The 19,881-nt window shown below is 40.7% G+C and overlaps 4 protein-coding genes across 5 annotated transcripts; 1 reads left to right on the forward strand and 3 right to left on the reverse strand.

Annotated features, from left to right (window-relative positions):
- Positions 1-416: 416 nt before the first annotated feature.
- Positions 417-1,555, reverse strand: LOC149097424 (uncharacterized). The gene has a single exon (XM_089280446.1). It carries the CDS (start codon positions 1,469-1,471, stop codon positions 923-925), a length of 549 nt encoding a protein of 182 aa, XP_089136572.1. The 5' UTR covers positions 1,472-1,555; the 3' UTR covers positions 417-922.
- A 6,747-nt stretch (positions 1,556-8,302) lies between these two features.
- LOC149097425 (uncharacterized) lies at positions 8,303-9,296 on the reverse strand. Its single transcript, XM_089280447.1, has one exon. It carries the CDS (start codon positions 9,213-9,215, stop codon positions 8,667-8,669), a length of 549 nt encoding a protein of 182 aa, XP_089136573.1. The 5' UTR covers positions 9,216-9,296; the 3' UTR covers positions 8,303-8,666.
- Positions 9,297-12,472: 3,176 nt separating this feature from the next.
- Positions 12,473-13,848, reverse strand: LOC110066062 (uncharacterized). The gene has a single exon (XM_020773262.2). It carries the CDS (start codon positions 13,522-13,524, stop codon positions 12,976-12,978), a length of 549 nt encoding a protein of 182 aa, XP_020628921.1. The 5' UTR covers positions 13,525-13,848; the 3' UTR covers positions 12,473-12,975.
- A 580-nt stretch (positions 13,849-14,428) lies between these two features.
- On the forward strand, positions 14,429-18,956 carry LOC149097426 (macrophage migration inhibitory factor homolog). 2 transcript variants are annotated; one of them, XM_089280449.1, is made up of 4 exons: positions 14,429-14,487; positions 15,654-15,914; positions 17,652-17,824; positions 18,743-18,956. In XM_089280449.1, the coding sequence occupies exons 2-4, from the start codon at positions 15,813-15,815 to the stop codon at positions 18,813-18,815; spliced, it is 348 nt and encodes a 115-aa protein (XP_089136575.1). In that variant the 5' UTR covers positions 14,429-14,487; positions 15,654-15,812; the 3' UTR covers positions 18,816-18,956. The 2 variants fall into 2 exon arrangements, with proteins under 2 accessions (XP_089136575.1, XP_089136574.1); XM_089280448.1 differs by lacking the exon at positions 14,429-14,487 and having other exon boundaries at positions 15,633-15,914.
- The last annotated feature ends 925 nt before the right edge of the window (positions 18,957-19,881 follow it).

The raw sequence follows: 19,881 nt of genomic DNA on the forward strand, positions 1-19,881 counted from the left end.
CCCTCTGAAGTTGGGAGGCGGGGGGGAGGGGGGGGGGGGGACGGGGACCAAAAATTTGATATTCTATTTATGACTGTTGCGGCTGGCAAAGTTGCCCAAGACATAATTTATGAAGGGCTTTTGTCGATAGTCTAATCACTAATGATGAAAAAGTAGCTTCTTCTAAAAAACATAGCCAGTTCATGGCTAGAGTGCAAAAAACGATGACTAAAATGGCCAAAATCGATACCCTATTTATAACGAATACCGCTGAAAAACCCCTTTGGGGTCGCACATACCTATATTGTCCATATAAGGGAATACGCCCCTCCTCCCGGTGGGAGAAAGAGCTACATGTACTGCTACCTTCTGAACAATAGAAATTTATACGCATGTTTGCACTTTACGTACCTTTTGAAACATGAATAATTAACGCATTGTGTTGAAGTGTAAAGCATATAACGTGGGAAATGTCACGTTTGTTTATTCGGAATCTATTTTTGGTGAAGAAAATTTTTGCCTGACTTTTAAGATCATTCATTTGATCTACCCATGTTCGTTATAGCTATGAATGATATAAATGTTATCGACATGTTATCACGATCATTTTACTTCACCATTCTCGGTGTAAATACAGCAGAGAAGGTCACAAAATTGGCTCACACTCTTCTGTCCACTGACTTACGTGTCTGATCAAACAATCACATAGCTAGGAAATGTATATATAACAGGTTCAGGTTTGAAGAATCAAATTTCTGACATCAAAGTTCTTTGGGTCTCTTCAGTTTTGAGGTGAGAGCCTTGTTAAGACATCTGACCCATCGCAGAAACGCCGCTTTCTTTTCAGGTCACGCGAACTGAGTATGTGTCCACTGACAAATAAATACAAGAATTCAGTTTAAAGACAGGATTCAATCAATGCAAATCTTTGAAAAATTCAGTTCTATTCGTTGTCTGGTGCACAATACTCTTCCAACTTTGACCACAAGTCTGGGTACTTTGCTTTCACGTCAGAAGCAACCGGCACATGGCGATCTCTATAATCAAAGCCCGGAGACATTTCTTCTGAAATCAACGTGAAAGGTTCCTCACCAGGAAACTTTGCATATTCTCCAGCATCGTCGACGAGAATTTTAGCTGCTTTCAGGCAATTACCAGGAACCCTCAGTTGAAGAACATGGCCTTTCAAAATGTCTCTACCTAAGATAAATTCTTCTACGTCGCCCTCCGGTGTGATATAAATATATTTAGCCGGCCATCCATCATGAAAATAATGTGTGATGTCACTCTTGTTACTATTAAAATAGTTTTTACCTCCCAGTTCAGATACGATCAGATAGTAAATCGTGGTGAATAAACTTCGGTAGCCTCCCTCTCTCTCTTTCACTTGTACCGTTTCAGGTGAGCGATACGTTTCTCCGAAGTAGCCGCCTTCTTCAGAGAGGGGGATCAAACTTAGCCTTTGAACGTAGATATCTTTTCGGTGATTCATTGTGAAAGCAGAAATTCTGACTAATATAACGCGAAATTTCGATGAAATCGCTTTTTAAGCGACCCTGGCGATGACGTCGCAAAACATCACTAAATAAATGCAGGCATGCGAAATTCCTTTATTTATCGTTTTGATGTCGCACATTTACGATTTGTACAGGAAATCGTATGAACGCGGCGAGTGCATCTCGTGATTTATGGGCACGAGTGAGGTTTTGAGAGTTTTCAAAATTGCACGAGCCGTAAGCGAGTACAATTCGAGAACTTTCAAAACATCACGAGTGACCATAAATCACGAAATGTACGAGCAGATTCGTACGATTTTTTATTTATTATAAACAAACACACTACTTTCTACGCGTTACGTATTACATAAAACGCTTCAATGGTTTCCAAATTGCTCACATGTTTTATTTGAACCAATCAAAAAAATAATGTTGTGACAGGCAAATCAAGCGTGAAGTTCTCGAAGGTTTCTTAAAATACTCAGAAAATGTCTTGAAAGCTTGATTTTCAGGTTTGGCCGAATAAGCAGAATTGGTAAAAAGATGCCTAATAATAGTTTTAAAATGCAAACCTGAAAATGTTACATACATTGATTTTTGGTTATTGCAAACTTCAAACGCAGTTTTCAGACCTAATTCCAATACCTTATATATGACTTATAAGAATTATCCCTGAATGGTTTTCATGGCAACACTTGTCAAATTATAAATATGAACAATAAGACGGAAAATGTGAAAAAAACAGAAAGTGCTCATGTAAATTGCATTGGTTACCTTCGAACGCTCGTCCTAAACTACATTGACTCCTCTTGCTTCGTTTGGTATATGATAGCCATGTCAAATGAGTAGCTGTTCCAGGCTTATCACGTGATCAATTGCAAATGACTCGGTTAGGCTGAACAGATAGAACTGGTACAAATGTGATTACTACGGTCAAGTACAAGTAAATGCAAATACAATCATGTTACATACACTGGTTTTTAGTTATTGAAAATCTCAAACGTTTTTAGAGCTTATGTCAGCAACTTATTTTTAACTTTAAAGAAATTGTTCATGGATGGTTTCCATGGCTAAACTTGCCAAATGTTAAATATGAATAATTATTCGGGATATAAGAAGCTGCTTGTACATTTGTTACATTGATAATTAAAGTTAGATCTCTTCGTCTTCTTCGCTGTCATCTGAGAGAAACTCCTCGATAGAATCTTCACATCTGTTGTCACAGTCTAATAGCTTGCACACATCCGTGCACTTCAAACCATTTGCCAGGCAACTGCAGGTAGCAAGTTGACATGACCTTGTACACGAGCAAGACAGTAGTTTTAGCACGGTTGTAGGGGCTGGGTCACCGCTCATCACCAGTCAATGACAAAGTGATCACCGTCTTCGCGCCAGCCAAAACCAATGGGGTTCGCGTCCCTTGGCAGCTTTGCAGACTTCGCTTCCAAATGACTGCTTGGAAGTTTGCGCGAACCGCATGCTTGAACAAGCAGTCGACACAAGGTGGTAATTGGGAGGAGTCGATGTTACCCTTCTTGGTGCAGAATAACCTGTACCTCAGCTCATTAATGTTATCAGTATCATTATCAGTTATCAGTAGAGCTCACCTGTATACTCTTGAAGGCTCTGAAAAAGCATATCTGATAGAACCCATTTCGTCCCCAGCTGCTTAAACATTTCTTGGTAAGATGTCTGTTGCTTGACAAGTCGTAGGGCTCTTATCTTTTCCCTTCCAACGAAGGCACTCACTGTGTCACAACCAATGAAAGCATGCATACCAATTGGGCATTTGCAAAGTTCTTCTCCTACGGCTGCCACCACACTGGCGATACTGACATATCTAGTTCTTGTCTGCGCTTCACACTTGACATACATGGATGCCGAATAAAGCAATTAAACGCCAGGCAAAGTAAGAATACCTCTGTATCTTCTGATGCCACAACCACCGCCTTGTAGCGTGATTTAGCTGCATGAGCTGCATTTCTTGGTAAGCCTGGCATCAGCCTGGCAGTAAGCCTGGTATCAGCTTCTTCGTGTTGAGTTGAGCTCTTCAACTATATTGGCAGCTTGTGAGGTAATCTCGTAACAGTCACGTTCGCACGAAAAGTGACCTTGCTTGTCGACTTTGTTCTGTATTAATCCCGTTTCCATCCCTTTACCGCAAACTCTGTGAAGGCCTTTTTATTCTTTGGATTCAAAAGGAATTTTCTCCACTGCTGCACCTTGTGTTCGGATGCGTCCGCATGTAGTCGCGCTAAGATCCTTAAAAGGTTTTTTCTTCGTGCGTTTTCAGGAGCTTTTTGGCGGGTAACTTCTACAAATCTCCTAGGACGAGGGCCGTAACCATCGTCTGCATTGTAAATGGGAAGATTTTCTGCATCCAGTGCCTCAACACTCCTCTTTTTGGTCTGAACTATTTGCGTTGATGGTTTCGGGAGAAGTTGTGGTCCGAAATGCCTCGCCTGCACCGCTATTCCATTTACTCTATGCGATGTTCCTTCACCCAATAACGTTTCTTCTAGGTGGTCAATGTTATCCCATGCCAAAGTAGTGTCACCATGAGGCTGGATGTTATCTGGCAATGGGATTTCACTTGTTGATGTCATTTTTTTACGGCACAGTGCAATATTGATTTCTTCAAGCTGGGAATTGGCGATTCCGTGGCCGCAACGATTACGAAATTGGATGAGTTCAACGTTACCTGTCAGGGTCTTCACAGCATAGGGAAGAGGGCTCTGTTTGGATGGCTTAATCTTTCCTCTGCTTACACCAAACATCAGATCTTGGGCGAACGATTTCATCAACCTCTGCACTCTTGGATGACAGTTTTTATCTGGCCATTCCGTTTTTCCAGTCAGATATGTTTGCAAGAACGAACCCTGCTTTTTGGGAACATTCATTGCGCTCTTAGCGAGATCTGATGGGCGTGGAGACTATGACATCTTGTTTTCTGTTCTTTGAATAGCTTCGCGAATGTCAACAGCAGCCCGGTGTATATTTGAGCTCCGAGAAGACTGAACTCAATTATGAACTCAATTAATTGACCTGGCTCCCAATGTGTGGCTTCATATCTCAGTTGGTAGAGCATCGCACCGGTATCGCGGAGGTCACGGGTTCGAATCCCGTTGAAGTCCTGATTTTTTCAGGCTTCTTCTTTCCAATTGCTTAAATTGGAAAATTTACTGCGATGATCATTCTTCACTTCCATCTACAACCGCAGTTCGTATATGAATTATTTCATATAAACTTCACACCTTAGTCACCATATATGAATGAAATCATCTTTAGCAATGTATGAAATGACCCTCATATCAAAGGAAAACTATTATTTAATATCATTTTCCTTTCGGTGCATTTCAAACTCCATATTTTTCAAAATCTCTCATTATGTCATCTAATGCTACACCTTTCGTATAAAATGACCAATGATATATACTCGAACGCCTATTTCGAGGATCTGTAAGTTTCTTGTCAAAAATCGACACTATCAGCGTAATATTAAGTTAATTGATTTCTCTAAATGTTTGCCCAGATGCTTACTGTTTATTTTTCCCCTGAGAAAATTTCTCATTTCTATAAAGAACCAAAATTTAAGCAGGAATTAGCCCTACACACCTGTCAAGAATGCCGTCATCTTGGATTTATCCATGACGCAATATGAATGACACCGTTGGTTGTTTTTTAGTTTTTCGTGTAATCCTGACACAAATTTCTACTTCTAACAACTGCGAGGAAAAATAAAATGTTTTCCTTTATTTCAAATATCTAAAGTACTGATCAAACAATCGTGACCATATATTTAGAGGATCTTCTTCTGAGCCTCGTTTCCATGTTGAAGGCATTTTTTTGCGAAATTTTAAATTAAAAAATCTCACACAAAGCTACTCATTAAGAAAGGTTATCATACAAATTTGAAAACAACTCATGCAGTAGTATCAGCTGATAAAACTTAGGTTATGTCCTTAGGTTTGGTACCGAAAAGTGGTCTGGCCCATGGACTAATACCTTGGTTGTTTTAGTGCGTCGACCATGATTACGCAGGCACGGTGCCTGGCTAATCACCTTGTGTTTATGCTAATCGTTGTCGTTAGGAGCCCATGGTTGTCGTTAATGCTTGCACCTGTGGATAGACCTACCTTTCATCCGGCACCCTTAACCCCTTCCCTTCCTTGTGCCGTCGTGCAGCTGTATTCGCAGGCTTATGTGCTAATGTTTGCCCCGTATATGCCTTCTAATAATTCAAAACTTGTTGACACACACGACGCAAGAATACTACATGAAGTAGTCTGTTCCAGGTTAAGCCCTCATTTTCTTTCGCCCTCCCGTTAAAATATTGGTCTCTTCTTTGCTAAGGTTTTGAACCCCAGCCTGAAATTTCAGTCGTATGTTCCCCAGATCCTGCTCAGTTTGAAAACTTGTAAACTGAGGCCATTATGCAGATCGATATAACATTCAGTGGAACCCGGGTTCCACTGAATGTTATATCGGTTCCGTAATAACGAGGTGACCGTAAGGCGGGGGCCTCGCCTTACGGTCAGCTCGTTATTACGGCCACCTTTTTTTTGTCTCAGCGAAACGTCCATACGTTTTCTTATACGAACCGCCCGCCCCCGCCCTCGCCCCCGTTAATACGGCCAACGGCCATGGCACATTCTGAAATCCCAGTCTGCATGATCGATCCTTTATAATTTTACCCTGTTTATACGGCCACTCAGGCCATTGTTAATATTGTATGTACAGATTGAAGCTTCAATGTTTTAAAAAAATTATATCTAGTTTGATGCGTTAAAGGAAAGTTGTTAAAAGTTGTTAGAAGTGCAATTGTGATATTTCTGTCAAGATGTAACTCAATTTAGATCAGCCATGAAGTCTGACCCTACCCCTGACTCGTTCCCAGTCGTCTTCATACAGGAGATCCCTTTCTCGGTGCCCATCTCTCCCCCTCCTCGCTGCCGTGTGCTATGTGAAGAAGACTGGGGACGAGTCAAACCCTACCCCGTTAACACGGCCACCCCTTTGATAAGGCCAAATTGTCATGGCCCGTTAGTGACCAGATTAACGGGAGTTCCACTGTATATAAACAATAGCCTCCATTTGGCGCGAAAATATGCTCGGATATTTGTCCGCGGACAATGTCTGTTCTGAGAAAAAATGCGAGCTTTGAGCAACAGATAATGCCTGATAATGTCCAAGGACAAATATCTGAATATATTTTGGCGCCAAATGAAGGCTATTGACGCTATTGGGTCTATTGTGCTTATCCTTCAAAGACTTCAAATGTTGAAAGTGAAGAATGATCATCGCAGTTAATTTTCCAATTTAAGCAATTGGAAAGAAGAAGCCTGAAAAAATCAGGGCTTCAACGGGATTCGAACCCGTGACCTCCACGATACCGGTGCGATGCTCTACCAACTGAGCTATGAAGCCACACATTGGGAGCGAGGTCAATTAATTGAGTTCATATCTTCCCGTGAGGAGTGAAATGATGTGAAGTTTATATGAAATAATTCATATATGAACTGCGGTTGTAGATGAAACTGATGAATGATCATCGCAGTTAATTTTCCAATTTAAGCAATTGGAAAGACGAAGACAGAAAAAATCAGGGCTTCAACGGGATTCGAACCCGTGACCTCCGCGATACCGGTGCGATGCTCTACCAATTGGGATATGAAGCCACACATTGGGAGCGTGGTCAATTAATTGAGTTCTTGTCTTCCTTCATTATTTCATATAAACTTCACATCATTTGACTCCTCACGGGAAGATATGAACTCAATTAATTGACCTCGCTCCCAATGTGTGGCTTCATAGCTCAGTTGGTAGAGCATCGCACCGGTATCGCGGAGGTCACGGGTTCGAATCCCGTTGAAGCCCTGATTTTTTCTGTCTTCGTCTTTCCAATTGCTTAAATTGGAAAATTAACTGCGATGATCATTCATCAGTTTCATCTACAACCGCAGTTCATATATGAATTATTTCATATAAACTTCACATCACTTCAAATATTTTTCGCAGCACGTACAGCTTTCAAAATTAGGGAATACCACTCGGATATCAGGTTCATATCGACCCCGCTTTTTCCACCAGAGCCCCTGTTTTCCACCAGACCTTGCGTTCACACCCCGTGTTCTGACCCCGTAACCAGGGACCCCGGCCCCGTGTTTTCCATCTACCTCTCCGTGTGGCGCAAGCTCACCGTGGGTGAGAAGTCAGGTTTTTTCCTCAAGGGTATTAGGAAGCTGGGAACTTTCATTCCGCCTTTTTATCCCACAGCTTCCTTCCCGGGGCTTCTCCCTCTGAAATTGGGAGGGGGGGTGGTGCGGAGACCAAAATTTTGATATTCTATTTATGACTGTTGCGGCTGGCTCAGTTGCCCTAAACATAATTTATGAAGGGCTTTTATGATGAAAAAGTAGTTTCTTCTAAAAAAGATACCCAGTTCATGACTAGAGTGCAAAACGATGACTAAAATGGCCAAAATCGATACCCTAGTTATGACCAATACGGCTGAAAAACCATACCCTTTGGGGTCGCACATACCTACATAGCCCATATAAGGGAATACGCTCGCCCTCCCGGGGGGAGAAAGGGCTACATGTACTGCTATCTTCTGAACAATAGAAATTTATCCGCACGTTTGGACTTGACGCACCTTTTGAAACATGAATAATTAACGCATCGTCTTGAAGTGTAACGCATATAACGTGGGAAATGTCACGTTTGTTTATTCGGAATCTATTTTTGGTGAAAAAAATTTTTTCCTGACTTTTAAGATCATTCATTTGATCTACCCATGCTCGTTATAACTGTGAATGATAAAAATGTTATCGACATGTTATCACGATCATTTTACTTCACCATTCTCGGTGTACTGAAATACAACATGGAAGGTCACAAAATTGGCTCACACTCTTCTGTCCACTGACCTACGTGTCTGATCAAACAATCACATAGCTAGGAAATGTATATATAACAGGTTCAGGTTTGAAGAATCAAATTTCTGACATCAAAGTTCTTTGGGTCAATTCAGTTTTGAGGTGAGAGACTTGTTAAGACATCTGACCCATCACAGAAACGCCGCTTTCTTTTAAGGTCACGCGAGCTGAGTATGTGTCCACTGACAAATAAATACAAGAATTCAGTTTAAAGACAGGATTCAATCAATGCAAATCTTTGAAAAATTCAATTCTATTCGTTGTCTGGTGCACAATACTCTTCCAACTTTGGCCACAAGTCTGGGTACTTTGCTTTCACTTCAGAAGCAACCGGCACATGGCGATCTCTATAATCAAAGCCCGGAGACATTTCTTCTGAAATCAACGTGAAAGGTTCCTCACCAGGAAACTTTGCATATTCTCCAGCATCGTCGACGAGAATTCTAGCCTCTTTCAGACAATTACCAGGAACCCTCAGTTGAAGAACATGGCCTTTCAAAATGTCTCTACCTAAGATAAATTCTTCTACGTCGCCCTCCGGTGTGATATAAATATATTTAGCAGGCCATCCACCATGAAAATAATGTGTGATGTCACTCTTATTGCGATGAAGATAGTTTTTACCTCCCAGTTCAGTTACGATCAGATAGTAAATCGTGGTGAATAAACTTCGGCTTTCTCCTTCTCTCTCCTCCACTTGTACTGTTTCAGGTGAGCGATACGTTTCTCCGAAGTAGCCGCCTTCTTCAGAGAGCGGCATCAAACCCAACCTTTGAACGTAGATATCTTTTCGGTGATTCATTGTGAAAGCAGAAATTCTGACTAATATAAAGCGAAACTTCGATGAAATCGCTTTTTAAGCGACCCTGGCGATGACGCCACAAGACATCACTAAATTAATACAGGCATGCGAAATTCCTTTATTAATCATTTTCTTATGGTACATATGCTTTGTACCGAGAAAAGGCGCTGCACGAGTGTCAAGTTCTTATTGAGCATGCTCAGATTGTTGCTAAGATACAGTTTCGCACCCAGACCGAATCGGTTTTCATTTAAAAGACCAGGCGAAAATGACGTGTAAATTAAACAAAGCGCAAAGAAATGCCTTCGTGTAAGCGGTCACCCCAAAACGCAGACTATGCAGATTGCAGACTGCAGACCGTGCAGACCGTGCAGACCATGCAGACTGCGCAGACTGAGTACTTTTTTTTCTTATTCTTGTTTTTGCATTTACTTTTGACTCGCATATTTTTTGGTTCTGTTCAATTATATATCGGAGTGTTTGTTATCCACAGGCCGCGCAAAGTCGGTGGTATGTCACTGTTGATGTGTTATAGATTTTGCAAGGGAAACTCCCTTTAGTCCTAAATATGCTTAAGTAAAGCTATTTTACATTGTAGAAATAAAATGCACTTGTAATGTAATGTCGCACGTAACATGTGCATTTTCTACTCTTGCTGTACAAAATGTAATTCCAAATGGCTGCTGGAGTGTGATTGCGATCACGCCAAAAAAGCCTAGTGCATGGAAAGAGCACAGCAAACCGAGTAGCATTTGAAATTCTCAACGCAGTACGGTTGCCGTGATGAGTTGATGCGATGGTTAATTTATCTGGTCTTATGGCAGTTGTGTTTTTATGGTGATTTAGGCTACGAGTGGTCCCTTTTTCGCTTAGTCCATCGTGCGTGACGCCTAAGAAAACGTCGAGGAAAAAATTTCGTACGAGCATTTTTTTTCCTCGAGGTTTACTTACGGTCACGCTCAACTAAGCGAAAGAAGGAATACTTCTAGTCTAATGGCGATTCTGTAATTTGTGAAGCAAAAGCGATTTGTGGGACAAGGTCGCTTAGAGTCACCGTCCTTGCTTTGTTTTATGAATCAGTTAAGAGGAGAACGAAGACTAAGAAAATCGAAAAAAAAACACCACAACAACAACAAATTAGACAAAATAAATAAAACCAGAAACCCGTCAAAAATTGACGCAATTTGCGCACAGAATGCATGGAAGTTTATTTTTATGCTTGATTTTAGTACATTTAGGACCAGTAAAGGAAATTCCCCATAGAAAGTCTATTAAACGCGTGAATCAACAGTCAGATGTTGAGTTTGTGCCGCCTGTAGATAAATAACAAACACTAGGACATATTGAACACTATTTTGTCACTAGAAGCGACAAAAGTGAGTCAAGTGTTAGAAAAAAAGTACTCAGTCTGCACAGTCTGCATGGTCTGCACGGTCTGCATGGTCTGCAGTCTGCATGGTCTGCAGTCTGCATGGTCTGCGTTTTGAGGTGACCGTCGTGTAAGACGCCTGAGAAAAAGTTGAAAGTTTTGCGTTCTTCCCCTAGTTCCTGTTCGCCTCAAACTCCAACTAAAATTGGAATAAGAAGAGTTCAGGTAAAAAATGAAAAGGACTCGTGCTGCCTCTGTTGTGGGATAAATTTGTACGGCGCGAGAAGTACCTACAATTTACTGAGCCAAGATGGCTAAGAAGATCTCCTATAATTAATCCTCCAAACGATCGATGTCGAAAGGCAATCTTGTCGAATCTGTAAATCCTGCTTCAGACGTGTGGAGTCTTTGGACAAAAAGTCGTCTGTGTTAAACTTAGGACTGGAATGCTTTAGAAGCAAATATAACTCAAACAATCCGACAGGATCAACTCTGAAAACAGATATACCATCAGCAACTTCTAATGAGTCTTTCGTCAAAAGGCTTGCAAAAATACCCTTAAGGTCTGCTCCAAGAAAACGTTGAAAAGTATGTGAAAAGGGTTAGGGTTAGGGTCGCTCGTGCTTGGTCACTCGTGGTCACTCGTGAGCACTTTCGGACCCTATCTAAAATTGGCGGCAATCAAGTCCCTCGTCCGGCGGGTCATGGATAACTGAACTACTGAACAATATGAAGGATTTTTCTGAAAGTCTATTAATAATCTTTTAAAAATATTTAATTATTCCAAAACAGTTCGTTTATTTGCAGCATTTGAGTACTCCTTGGAACCTTACGAAATTTCTGTAGGCTTCTGTAGTTTGATCCTCTCTCCCGAATAAATGGTAGAAAGTTGGAATTCAAGTGATTTGACTGAAAATTTGATTACGCGTAAACGTTCCACGTGACAAAGTACGACACATACGACGTCTGCCACATTGCAGGTTCGTGCAAGCAGGTTCAGACTCTCGTCCATCACCAAGCAGAAAAAGAGCTAACCACTTGGTCAGCACAGTTGGCAGAGTCCCGGGGGGGAGGGGGTGACTCGAGCTCCCATATAAAAAGGACGCGGGTGCTTGTACCATTTAGGGGTTAAAAAAGCGCGGTTTTAGTACCTCTTAGGATTCAGCCTCAAAAGGTCTATAGCGGGAGCTTTTTGCGGTACCTTTTAGGGTATTGAGCCGAAAACTAATATGACAGGAGATCCTGTGTTGCTTTAGAATTGGCACCGCTTAGGGGTAAAAAAAAAAAAAATCAAGCCACGCCCACAAAACAGGATCTTGGTACCTCTTAGGGGTTCTTTTCAAAATTTCCGACGAGCAGGCCCCGTCCTTTTTATATGATAGACCCCTCCCGAGATAGAGCGCCAGACTGCTGTGCGGAGAGGTCGAAGTACTGGACCAACGCTCAGGGTCTTAAAATAGCTGAGGAGAATGTGCTGCCTTTATAGTTACATCTGCAAATGGTTAGACGTTCAAGTCTTCTTGGATAAGGACTATAAATCGTGGACCCCGTCTCCTGCATCTCCAGTGTTACATGGGTCTGAGAGGACGTTAAAGAACCCACGCACTTATAAAAAAGAGTAGAGCATGTAGGTCCTGGTTTTGTGGTCTGACCTTGTCTCACGGGTTGGTGCTTTATATCCGGGGTTAAACCTCATTGCGCATTTCCCCCTTGGACGGAATTGTCCAGGAAAAATTGCTGACTATGATTATGACTAATTAATATGACTATGACTGAGAGAAGGGAATTAATCTCTGTCCCGCAGGGTATGACTTTCCAGGCCTGGAAAATGAAATTATAACATTCCAGGACTTTCCAGGTTTTCCACGATACGTACGAACCCTATAAATCTCGTGTATCTCGTTCTTTATTTATACCAATATTCACAATACCAGAATCTGGGTATCCATGAATACAGTGACTGAACGCTAAATGAGCCAGAGAATCGAATTTTTGCTTTACAATTGAGTTCATTCATAAATATTAGCTCTTAAATATATTAGATCTAGCTATAAATAACATAAATATTATCTAGCCACTGAACTTTTATCAGAATCATTTTACTCTTGCGCTCTCGGGTTGTTATAATTAATACAGCGCTGAGTATGACCTCTTTCGTCTAGTGTCCTACGCGACTGTCAGACGTTCAAATTACAAAGATATGACAGAAGCAGGTTTAAGAAACAAATTCTGACATCTGTAGGACCTCTGGGTCACCTGAGAGCCTTGTTTAGAAATCGCATGCATCGTATATCGCTCTGATCTGTTCTAGCTACCGGTCTCTTTTCAGGTGACGCCGCAAGCTGAGACAGGATTCAATCGACGTAAACCTTTCGGGGAGATTCAGTTCTATTATTCTTCGCCCGGTGCACAATACTCTTCCAACTTTGGCCACAAGTCTGGGTACTTAGCTTCCACTTCAGAAGCAGTCGGTACATAGCGATCTCTATAATCAAAGCCCGGAGACATTTCTTCTGAAATCAACGTGAACGGTTCCTCACCAGGAAACTTTGCATATTCTCCAGCATCGTCGACGAGAATTTTAGCCGCTTTCAAACAATTACCAGGAACCCTCAGTTGAAGAACATGGCCTTTCAAAATGTCTCTACCTAAGATAGATTCTTTAATGTCGCCCTCCGGTGTGATATAAATATATTTAGCCGGCCATCCATCGTGAAAATAATGTGTGATGTCACTCTTATTGCGATTAAAATAGTTTTTGCCTCCCAGTTCAGGTACGATCAGATAGTAAATCGTGGTGAATAAACTTCGGCTTTCTCCTTCTCTCTCCTCCACTTGTACTGTTTCAGGTGAGCGATAAGTTTCTCCGAAGTAGCCGCCTTCTTCAGAGAGGGGCATCAAACCTAGCCTTTCAACGTAGATCTCTTTTCGATGAATCATTTCAGCGGTCTATAAGTGAAACAAGAAATTTTGACTAAAGCGAAACTTCGGTGAAATCGCTTTTTACGCATTGAGTCAGGATCCTAGCTATGACGTCATAGGTCGTCGTTAAATGTTCTTCTAGCTTCCTTTCGATGGCAGATGATATCGAGCACGTACCGACGATTTATTCCCGAGTCAAACCAAGCAGTACTACAAAGAACTGCAAACTTATCCGTTTCTTTGCGATCAGCAATCTTGCTTGATTTTTGTCTTTTGGCAGCTTCTGTTTTGTAATCCCTAGCCAAAAGTTAAGACATCATTGTTTAACTCGTTTCGTTTATTGAAAATGCGTTGTCATGGTACACTTCACTGCCCACATCCCCTGCGTCAAAGTTAATGAGGAACTAAGTTGAATTTGATTGTTTTGTACTCTTGTACGTATTTGATGGCCCGTCACGCAAGCGTTTCCTCCTCAACGATCGGATACAACTTTGTTTATTTTCAAGCAAGTAAAACACGATGAAACGCCCTTGAAACCGCAACCTACGCCCAGGTCAGTTTCTTTAGCTATCCACATGAAAAATATACCTAACAAAACTATTTTAAATTGTTTAATTATTAAATCAAAGAAAGGAAATGGAAGGAAGAGAAAAAAAAAAATCTTTCACAAAAAGTTCATTTTCAGTTTGTATATCTCTAGAAACGTCGATATTGATCAGCACTCTTATATGTCTCCAGGTGAAGTGAGTGACGTTTGGAAAACCTAAGCAGAAGTAACGGAAAAGCGTTGAAGAGCAGCCGGTATTTTTTTTTTGTATCTTGCGTAACAACAACATCATCAAATACGTGAAAGGTCTAAAAGGCCAAGAATGACGAACACTCCCTGCGCATATATCATATACGCGGGGATGTAGGGCGCGAAAAGTAGGTCGCGCGTGACAGCGCGTAATGAGTACCTCTACGTGCGCCCCTTACAAGCTGGTACGTTCTCGTCTCGAGAGTTACTTGTTAGAAGTATCGTTATGTTTCACCCACCTCATGACGAAAGGGACACGGAAGCTCTAGGGCTCTCTAGACTGCTTTAGAAGCTGACTGCTTACAGTGTGTTTTTCTCTCGACCTGGGTACTGTTCGGTGTGGTCGGTGTGCAGCACTTCGGCCCTTCTTACGTTCGCTTTCAAAAGAAACACTTTTCTGACCCAACGAAGAAAGACATGTTGAAAGCAGTCTATGGAGGCTTGCGTAACGCCATGTTCTACTTGAAGGAGGCTAGACTACCAGATTTAATTGATAACGCAGCACGACATGACGAATTTTCTAAAGAAATTTTCTAGTCAAAGAGATGCCCTGGAATACCATGCAACACGAGGGTTATTTCAATGAACCTGAAAATTTGTTTCCTGTAAATATTGCAAGCTTTCTCTGTTTTTCTTTTGTACGGTCGTAGTTGGAGTTCTTACTTTCACATCGTATATCGTGACTGAATTTCTCACGTACGGAAGAACCCTCTTTGACGACCACCCCGTATATAGCTGAACCGAACAAAAGTTGTATATCTTAGCTTGTTGCCGTCACCTCCTTATAATACGACCTAAATTGTTGATTCCCCCCGGCAACCTTTATTTTCTATGTAAATAAACGGCTTTGGTTCTCTGAAAGAATTAGCATTCAGCAAGACCAAGAATTTTGTTTTTGTGGTGCTCTGAAAAGAGCCGTTTTGAACAAAGAGCCATTTTAAATTTTTTCTTGAAGTTTTCGTAGGAGGTGGAAACTGACTTTCTTTTATCATGATTTCTGATTCTACTGAGGCTGTCGATTGAGGTTTCAAAATACGTAATTATTTTTGGAATGTTTTAAACAGTTTTATTAGACGTGAGAAATTTGAACATGCATGTGTTCACTGTAATTTGAGTGCGTCTGCATCCCGATTTCAACACTCACGCATTCGGACAAGTCACATTGGGTAATTTTTTGGGCAAGACTGGGTCCCCGCCCAATTCCGAAGTTCGATCGCGAAGTGCCCGTACGCTTTTGAATGCCACTGTGGTTATGGTGGGTAAAGTTCAACAGAAGTCTTTTGTTTATTCGGCCTGCGATAAACTAAGCTAAAATACCGTCCAAACGTTATTTTTTCTTCTCTTTTCTCAGCAGAGGAAAGAAGTAGCTGAATTAGAAACCTTGGCACGTAACACACCGTCAGAACTTGAAGGACATTTTAAGACGTCTTACACAACCAGTCTCTTGTTTTCGCGGAGGACAGCGCTTGGAGAACCTTTCAAACTACTTTGATTCCTTGTTTCTTTGAAAATGCCTTATTTTGAGTTATCAACAAACGTTAAAGAAGTGCCTGCCGAGTTTCATAAAGAAACTACGAATTTGATTGCAGAGCTTTTAGGAAAACCGAGCTCGGTGAGTGTTAATTCTCCCAGCTGGGATCAAGTTTGTTACGTTAGATGTGTGCAGCTAGGTCACTGATTGCTGATCTGAGCGCTCATCAGTATTCAGTACTCTTATCACCTTGCCGCCGTTATTTGGGTCATTAGAAGCGTTTGCATGATGATTTAAGTAACGGCTGCAAAGAGTCGACTTGACGTTTGCGTATTCTCCATATGTAAAGCTCAGTTCAGATCCCTCAAGTTGATGTTTATATCCCGAAGGATTATAAGCTTAAAGGGGGTCAGGCGACAAGATCCCCCAGGAAATTTTGAATAGAATGAACTGTCGTACTTGTTTTCTCTATTCTGTTCTGCGACATGACCCTTTTTTTTAACTATTCAAAGTGGCTGTAACCATGTACACATCGGTACTCTTTTGGGCAAATATATATTCCTGACCTGGGCAGTGGGTAAAGGGGGTGATATGGCCGCTTAAGTTCAATTTTATATCAACCTTTTGTGTTGATAAGAAGTATGTTATAGTATTACAGACAAGAGCCATAAATATTCCAAATTAAATTGTGGCATAGTACTTTGGAAAAATGTTTCCTGAGACACCATAATGGATAACTGGACATTGAAAAAATTTATTTAGATATCACACCCAAGGGACAGTGTTTTACTACTTATCCAAATGCCAAGAAGGGAGTTGAAAATACAATGCACCGTGATGTTTGTAGCCTGAAATGTAAGTCATGTCCCACCCCTGGGCAAGAGATGCCTGAAGTCTGAGCATTATAATTCCGTCCAGGGATGTCACTTACTGTTTCTTATATGAAAAGTAATTTCTGATTGGTTTTCAGTTTGTGCAGGATAGGCACAAGTTTCGTATTGGTTAAAACAAGATACAGGCTGTTAGAAACTGTCTTGTGGGTGTTGCCGGCAAACGTGTAAATGCAGTCTGAGTTAATTATGAATCCTTTAGTATTAAAATTTCTGCTCCTGGGTTCTACTGCTGTGCCATAACTGCTCTTAAATTAATTTTCTTCACTCTTGCTGACCTGTTCCCTTAGTTTAACATTTTAACTTAAAGATAAATGTAACAAAGACTTCTCTAAGCAAGTCGAAGTATTATTTGTTGTGGCTGTAGGCATAATTACTTTGCCATAATTAGTTTTCAGTCTGTTCAAGATTTTAGATACCTTTTCCTTCGCTTTTACTGAATATGGATTTCTTGGTGGGATACATCATTTGACAGCTGAAAGAAGTAACATTTCTATAAATGGAATGAGGAACGATTCTGTGCTGTGCTGCGAGAAGAAGAACGGAAAAATTTGCACCACATTCTAGTACTGTTGAGAATAAACTCTGCTTCAGCTGGTTTCCAGCAGTGCATGGTTTGAAGTTCAAAATGAAGTTAATTTTTCTGCAGTTTCTCAATTTCAGCTTGTATTAGGAATTGAGTTTGAGAGTAACACCATATCTTTATGGAGGATGTCTTTACGCTGAGTTGCTGCGTCGAGAGCATGCATTAACGTAAAAATGCAATATGCCTGTTTGAACATATAAATTTATGAAAACTTGTCATAAACTAGGAGGTGACGTAACCAGACGGAATTATAATGCTCAGACTTCAGGTGTCTCTCACCCAGGTATTAGGCTGAGGGCGGGAGATGGCTGACATTTTAGGTGATGTTGTTTGGAAATGATTGTGTTAAAACAATGTCTTCTCAACAAGTTAGATTTGTCTGTATATCTTTGTACTGCACAGGTGGTTATAGTTCATGTCAATGCTGATGTCAGATTGACATTTGGTGGGACAGATGATGCAGCTGGTCTTGCTCATCTGTATTCAGCAGGATGCCTTGAACCAGAGAAAAACAACTCTTATGCTAAAACCATATCTGAACACCTTCAGAAACATTTCAGCATTCCAGTTGGCAGGTAAGTACTATTTTCAAGAGATTTTTTCACTGATAGACTGGAGCTGGTTTTTAATAGAAATGTGTAGTTCCAGAAAATATCCACACCTCTCCAATGGAAAGGATTTTTACTAAGACCCCCCCCCCCCCCCCCCACGTCTCTGGAAATTCAAATTAATTAACTATTGAGCATTCACCTAGCAAAATTACTAGAATTCTACTAGTACTGGTATGCTGATGCAAATGCTGCAATCTGATTAGCTGAGCTGTCCACACTATCAGCTAGTAGTGTGTGGTGGCTGGAGGTTGTCACTATAAACTAAGGCAATATTTTCTCAATTCTCTGATGTTTTGGAGGTACATTTAGAAAGTTAAGTATTCTAAACATACCGGTATTTTGGTTATCCAATTCTCAAGAAGACTTAATGAAATAAATTAAACACTATTGCACTTTAAAACATCAATTGAAAATTGTTCAATATTGATTACATAGTGTCCGCTGGCACTGCGAGCTGGCACTGCAAGCTGGCCAGTCTTAAAATAGTTTCAACTTTGATTTTAAAATTCAGGCTATAGGCTGGGAAATGCAAACAAGTACAACAGCAAAAGATATATATAATTATACTAGTCTCTTCATGCATTTTCCCACTTATTTTGCTCATTGCACCTCACCACAATGTATGATTTCAGGAAATATCCATACCCACCCCAACGGGAGGGAGGGTCTTAAAAGCCAAAATACAAACCACAACTGGAATTTCCAGATCTAGAGGTGTGGACGGTGGGGTGTGGGTGGGGTGGCTGTATACACTCTAAAAAATCCCTCTGTTGGGGGAGGGATGGATATTTTCTGTCACAAAAATGTCTTTTTCAATTTCCATTACTATTTTAATTTATTGCTTTAACTTATTTTTCTGTTTACATAATTTATTCCTTGCAGGTCCATGATTTTCTTTCATGACATTGCAAGAACTCACGTTGGCTTTAATGGCAAAACCTTGGCAAGTAAATAAGGAGCTGTCTATGCTGATTCTTTCACAAAGGGGAACCTAAAATGTATGATGCAGGAACATTGTGATCTATGCTAACTCTTAAGCTAGCCTTTACTAGATAGCATAAAAATTAAAACTAAATAAAAAATAAACTGAACACAATTGTTTTTTAATAATCTTACCTTCCAGTTTTAAATAAACAAATTATTAATTGAACATGCATTTTGCCAAACATTACTAGTAACTATTGTCTTTTAAATGAGGGAAGTAAAATAACAACAAAGTAAATGGTTTAGATTTGTCACACGGGCAACAAACAGTTCACAACAGTCAATTAAGGATGCTTTACCTTATTTGGCATTTGTTATTACTTATTTATAAGTAATAACAAGTGCTGTGTAAGGCAAAGTCACCCTTAATTAGTTACCTGTTGTGAACTGTTATCCTTGTAGTCATATCTCTTAGTAACCATGGTATAATTGGCCAATTTAGTGAGCCATATCCTAACCTACTCTATGGGCTCCTATAATATGGAGCTTTTTTGGTGCAGACATGTCTTGTGGTCTCATGGCTTCCAGAAAGTTCCAGCAAATATTAGAGCCAGGGCTCAATATTTAGAGTGCACGAAGCTGGAAAGCTTGAACTCACTGGAACTCACCCTAACTTTTGACCCTTCCATTAAGTGTAAATAGACACCCCCTAAGCAGAGGGTCAGTGGATACCCACTTGTGTGATGGTTGACTCCGCATATATTGTAGGCTCAGTGTCCAGTTGCTCTAGGTGTGTTGGTGTGCCCACGATCCTCTCCATCCTCATGGCTGGGGAAATGGGTTGTCCCTTTCAGAGACATGGAATAAAACCCATGCGTCCAGCATGGTCTTGAGTATTTGTTATATCTTCTTAATCGAAACTAAAACTAAGGAGAAAATGGAGAATTAAAGATGATTTCCAGTCTGTACTGTGCAGTCTCAGCACCCTAATGTTTACAAGTCTCACTCGATGGAATGTGAATCGATGTTATTTGTTATGAACAACATACCTTATCTTTGAGACCTTTCATAATAATGTACTTCATGTAAGTAATTGC

Source organism: Orbicella faveolata, unplaced genomic scaffold, assembly GCF_042242905.1.
Source record: "Orbicella faveolata isolate gen_17 unplaced genomic scaffold, um_ofav_v1 contig_47, whole genome shotgun sequence".
In the NCBI taxonomy this organism is placed as follows: Eukaryota; Metazoa; Cnidaria; class Anthozoa; order Scleractinia; family Merulinidae; genus Orbicella; species Orbicella faveolata.

Coding starts and splice junctions, on each gene's coding strand:
- LOC149097424 (XM_089280446.1), bottom strand. CDS start 1,471: ATGAATCACCGAAAAGATATCTACGTTCAAAGGCTAAGTTTGATCCCC.
- LOC110066062 (XM_020773262.2), bottom strand. CDS start 13,524: ATGATTCATCGAAAAGAGATCTACGTTGAAAGGCTAGGTTTGATGCCC.
- LOC149097426 (XM_089280449.1), top strand. CDS start 15,813: ATGCCTTATTTTGAGTTATCAACAAACGTTAAAGAAGTGCCTGCCGAG. Junction 15,915..17,651: donor TTTTAGGAAAACCGAGCTCG/GTGAGTGTTAAT, acceptor TGTACTGCACAG/GTGGTTATAGTTCATGTCAA. Junction 17,825..18,742: donor TTCAGCATTCCAGTTGGCAG/GTAAGTACTATT, acceptor TATTCCTTGCAG/GTCCATGATTTTCTTTCATG.
- LOC149097425 (XM_089280447.1), bottom strand. CDS start 9,215: ATGAATCACCGAAAAGATATCTACGTTCAAAGGTTGGGTTTGATGCCG.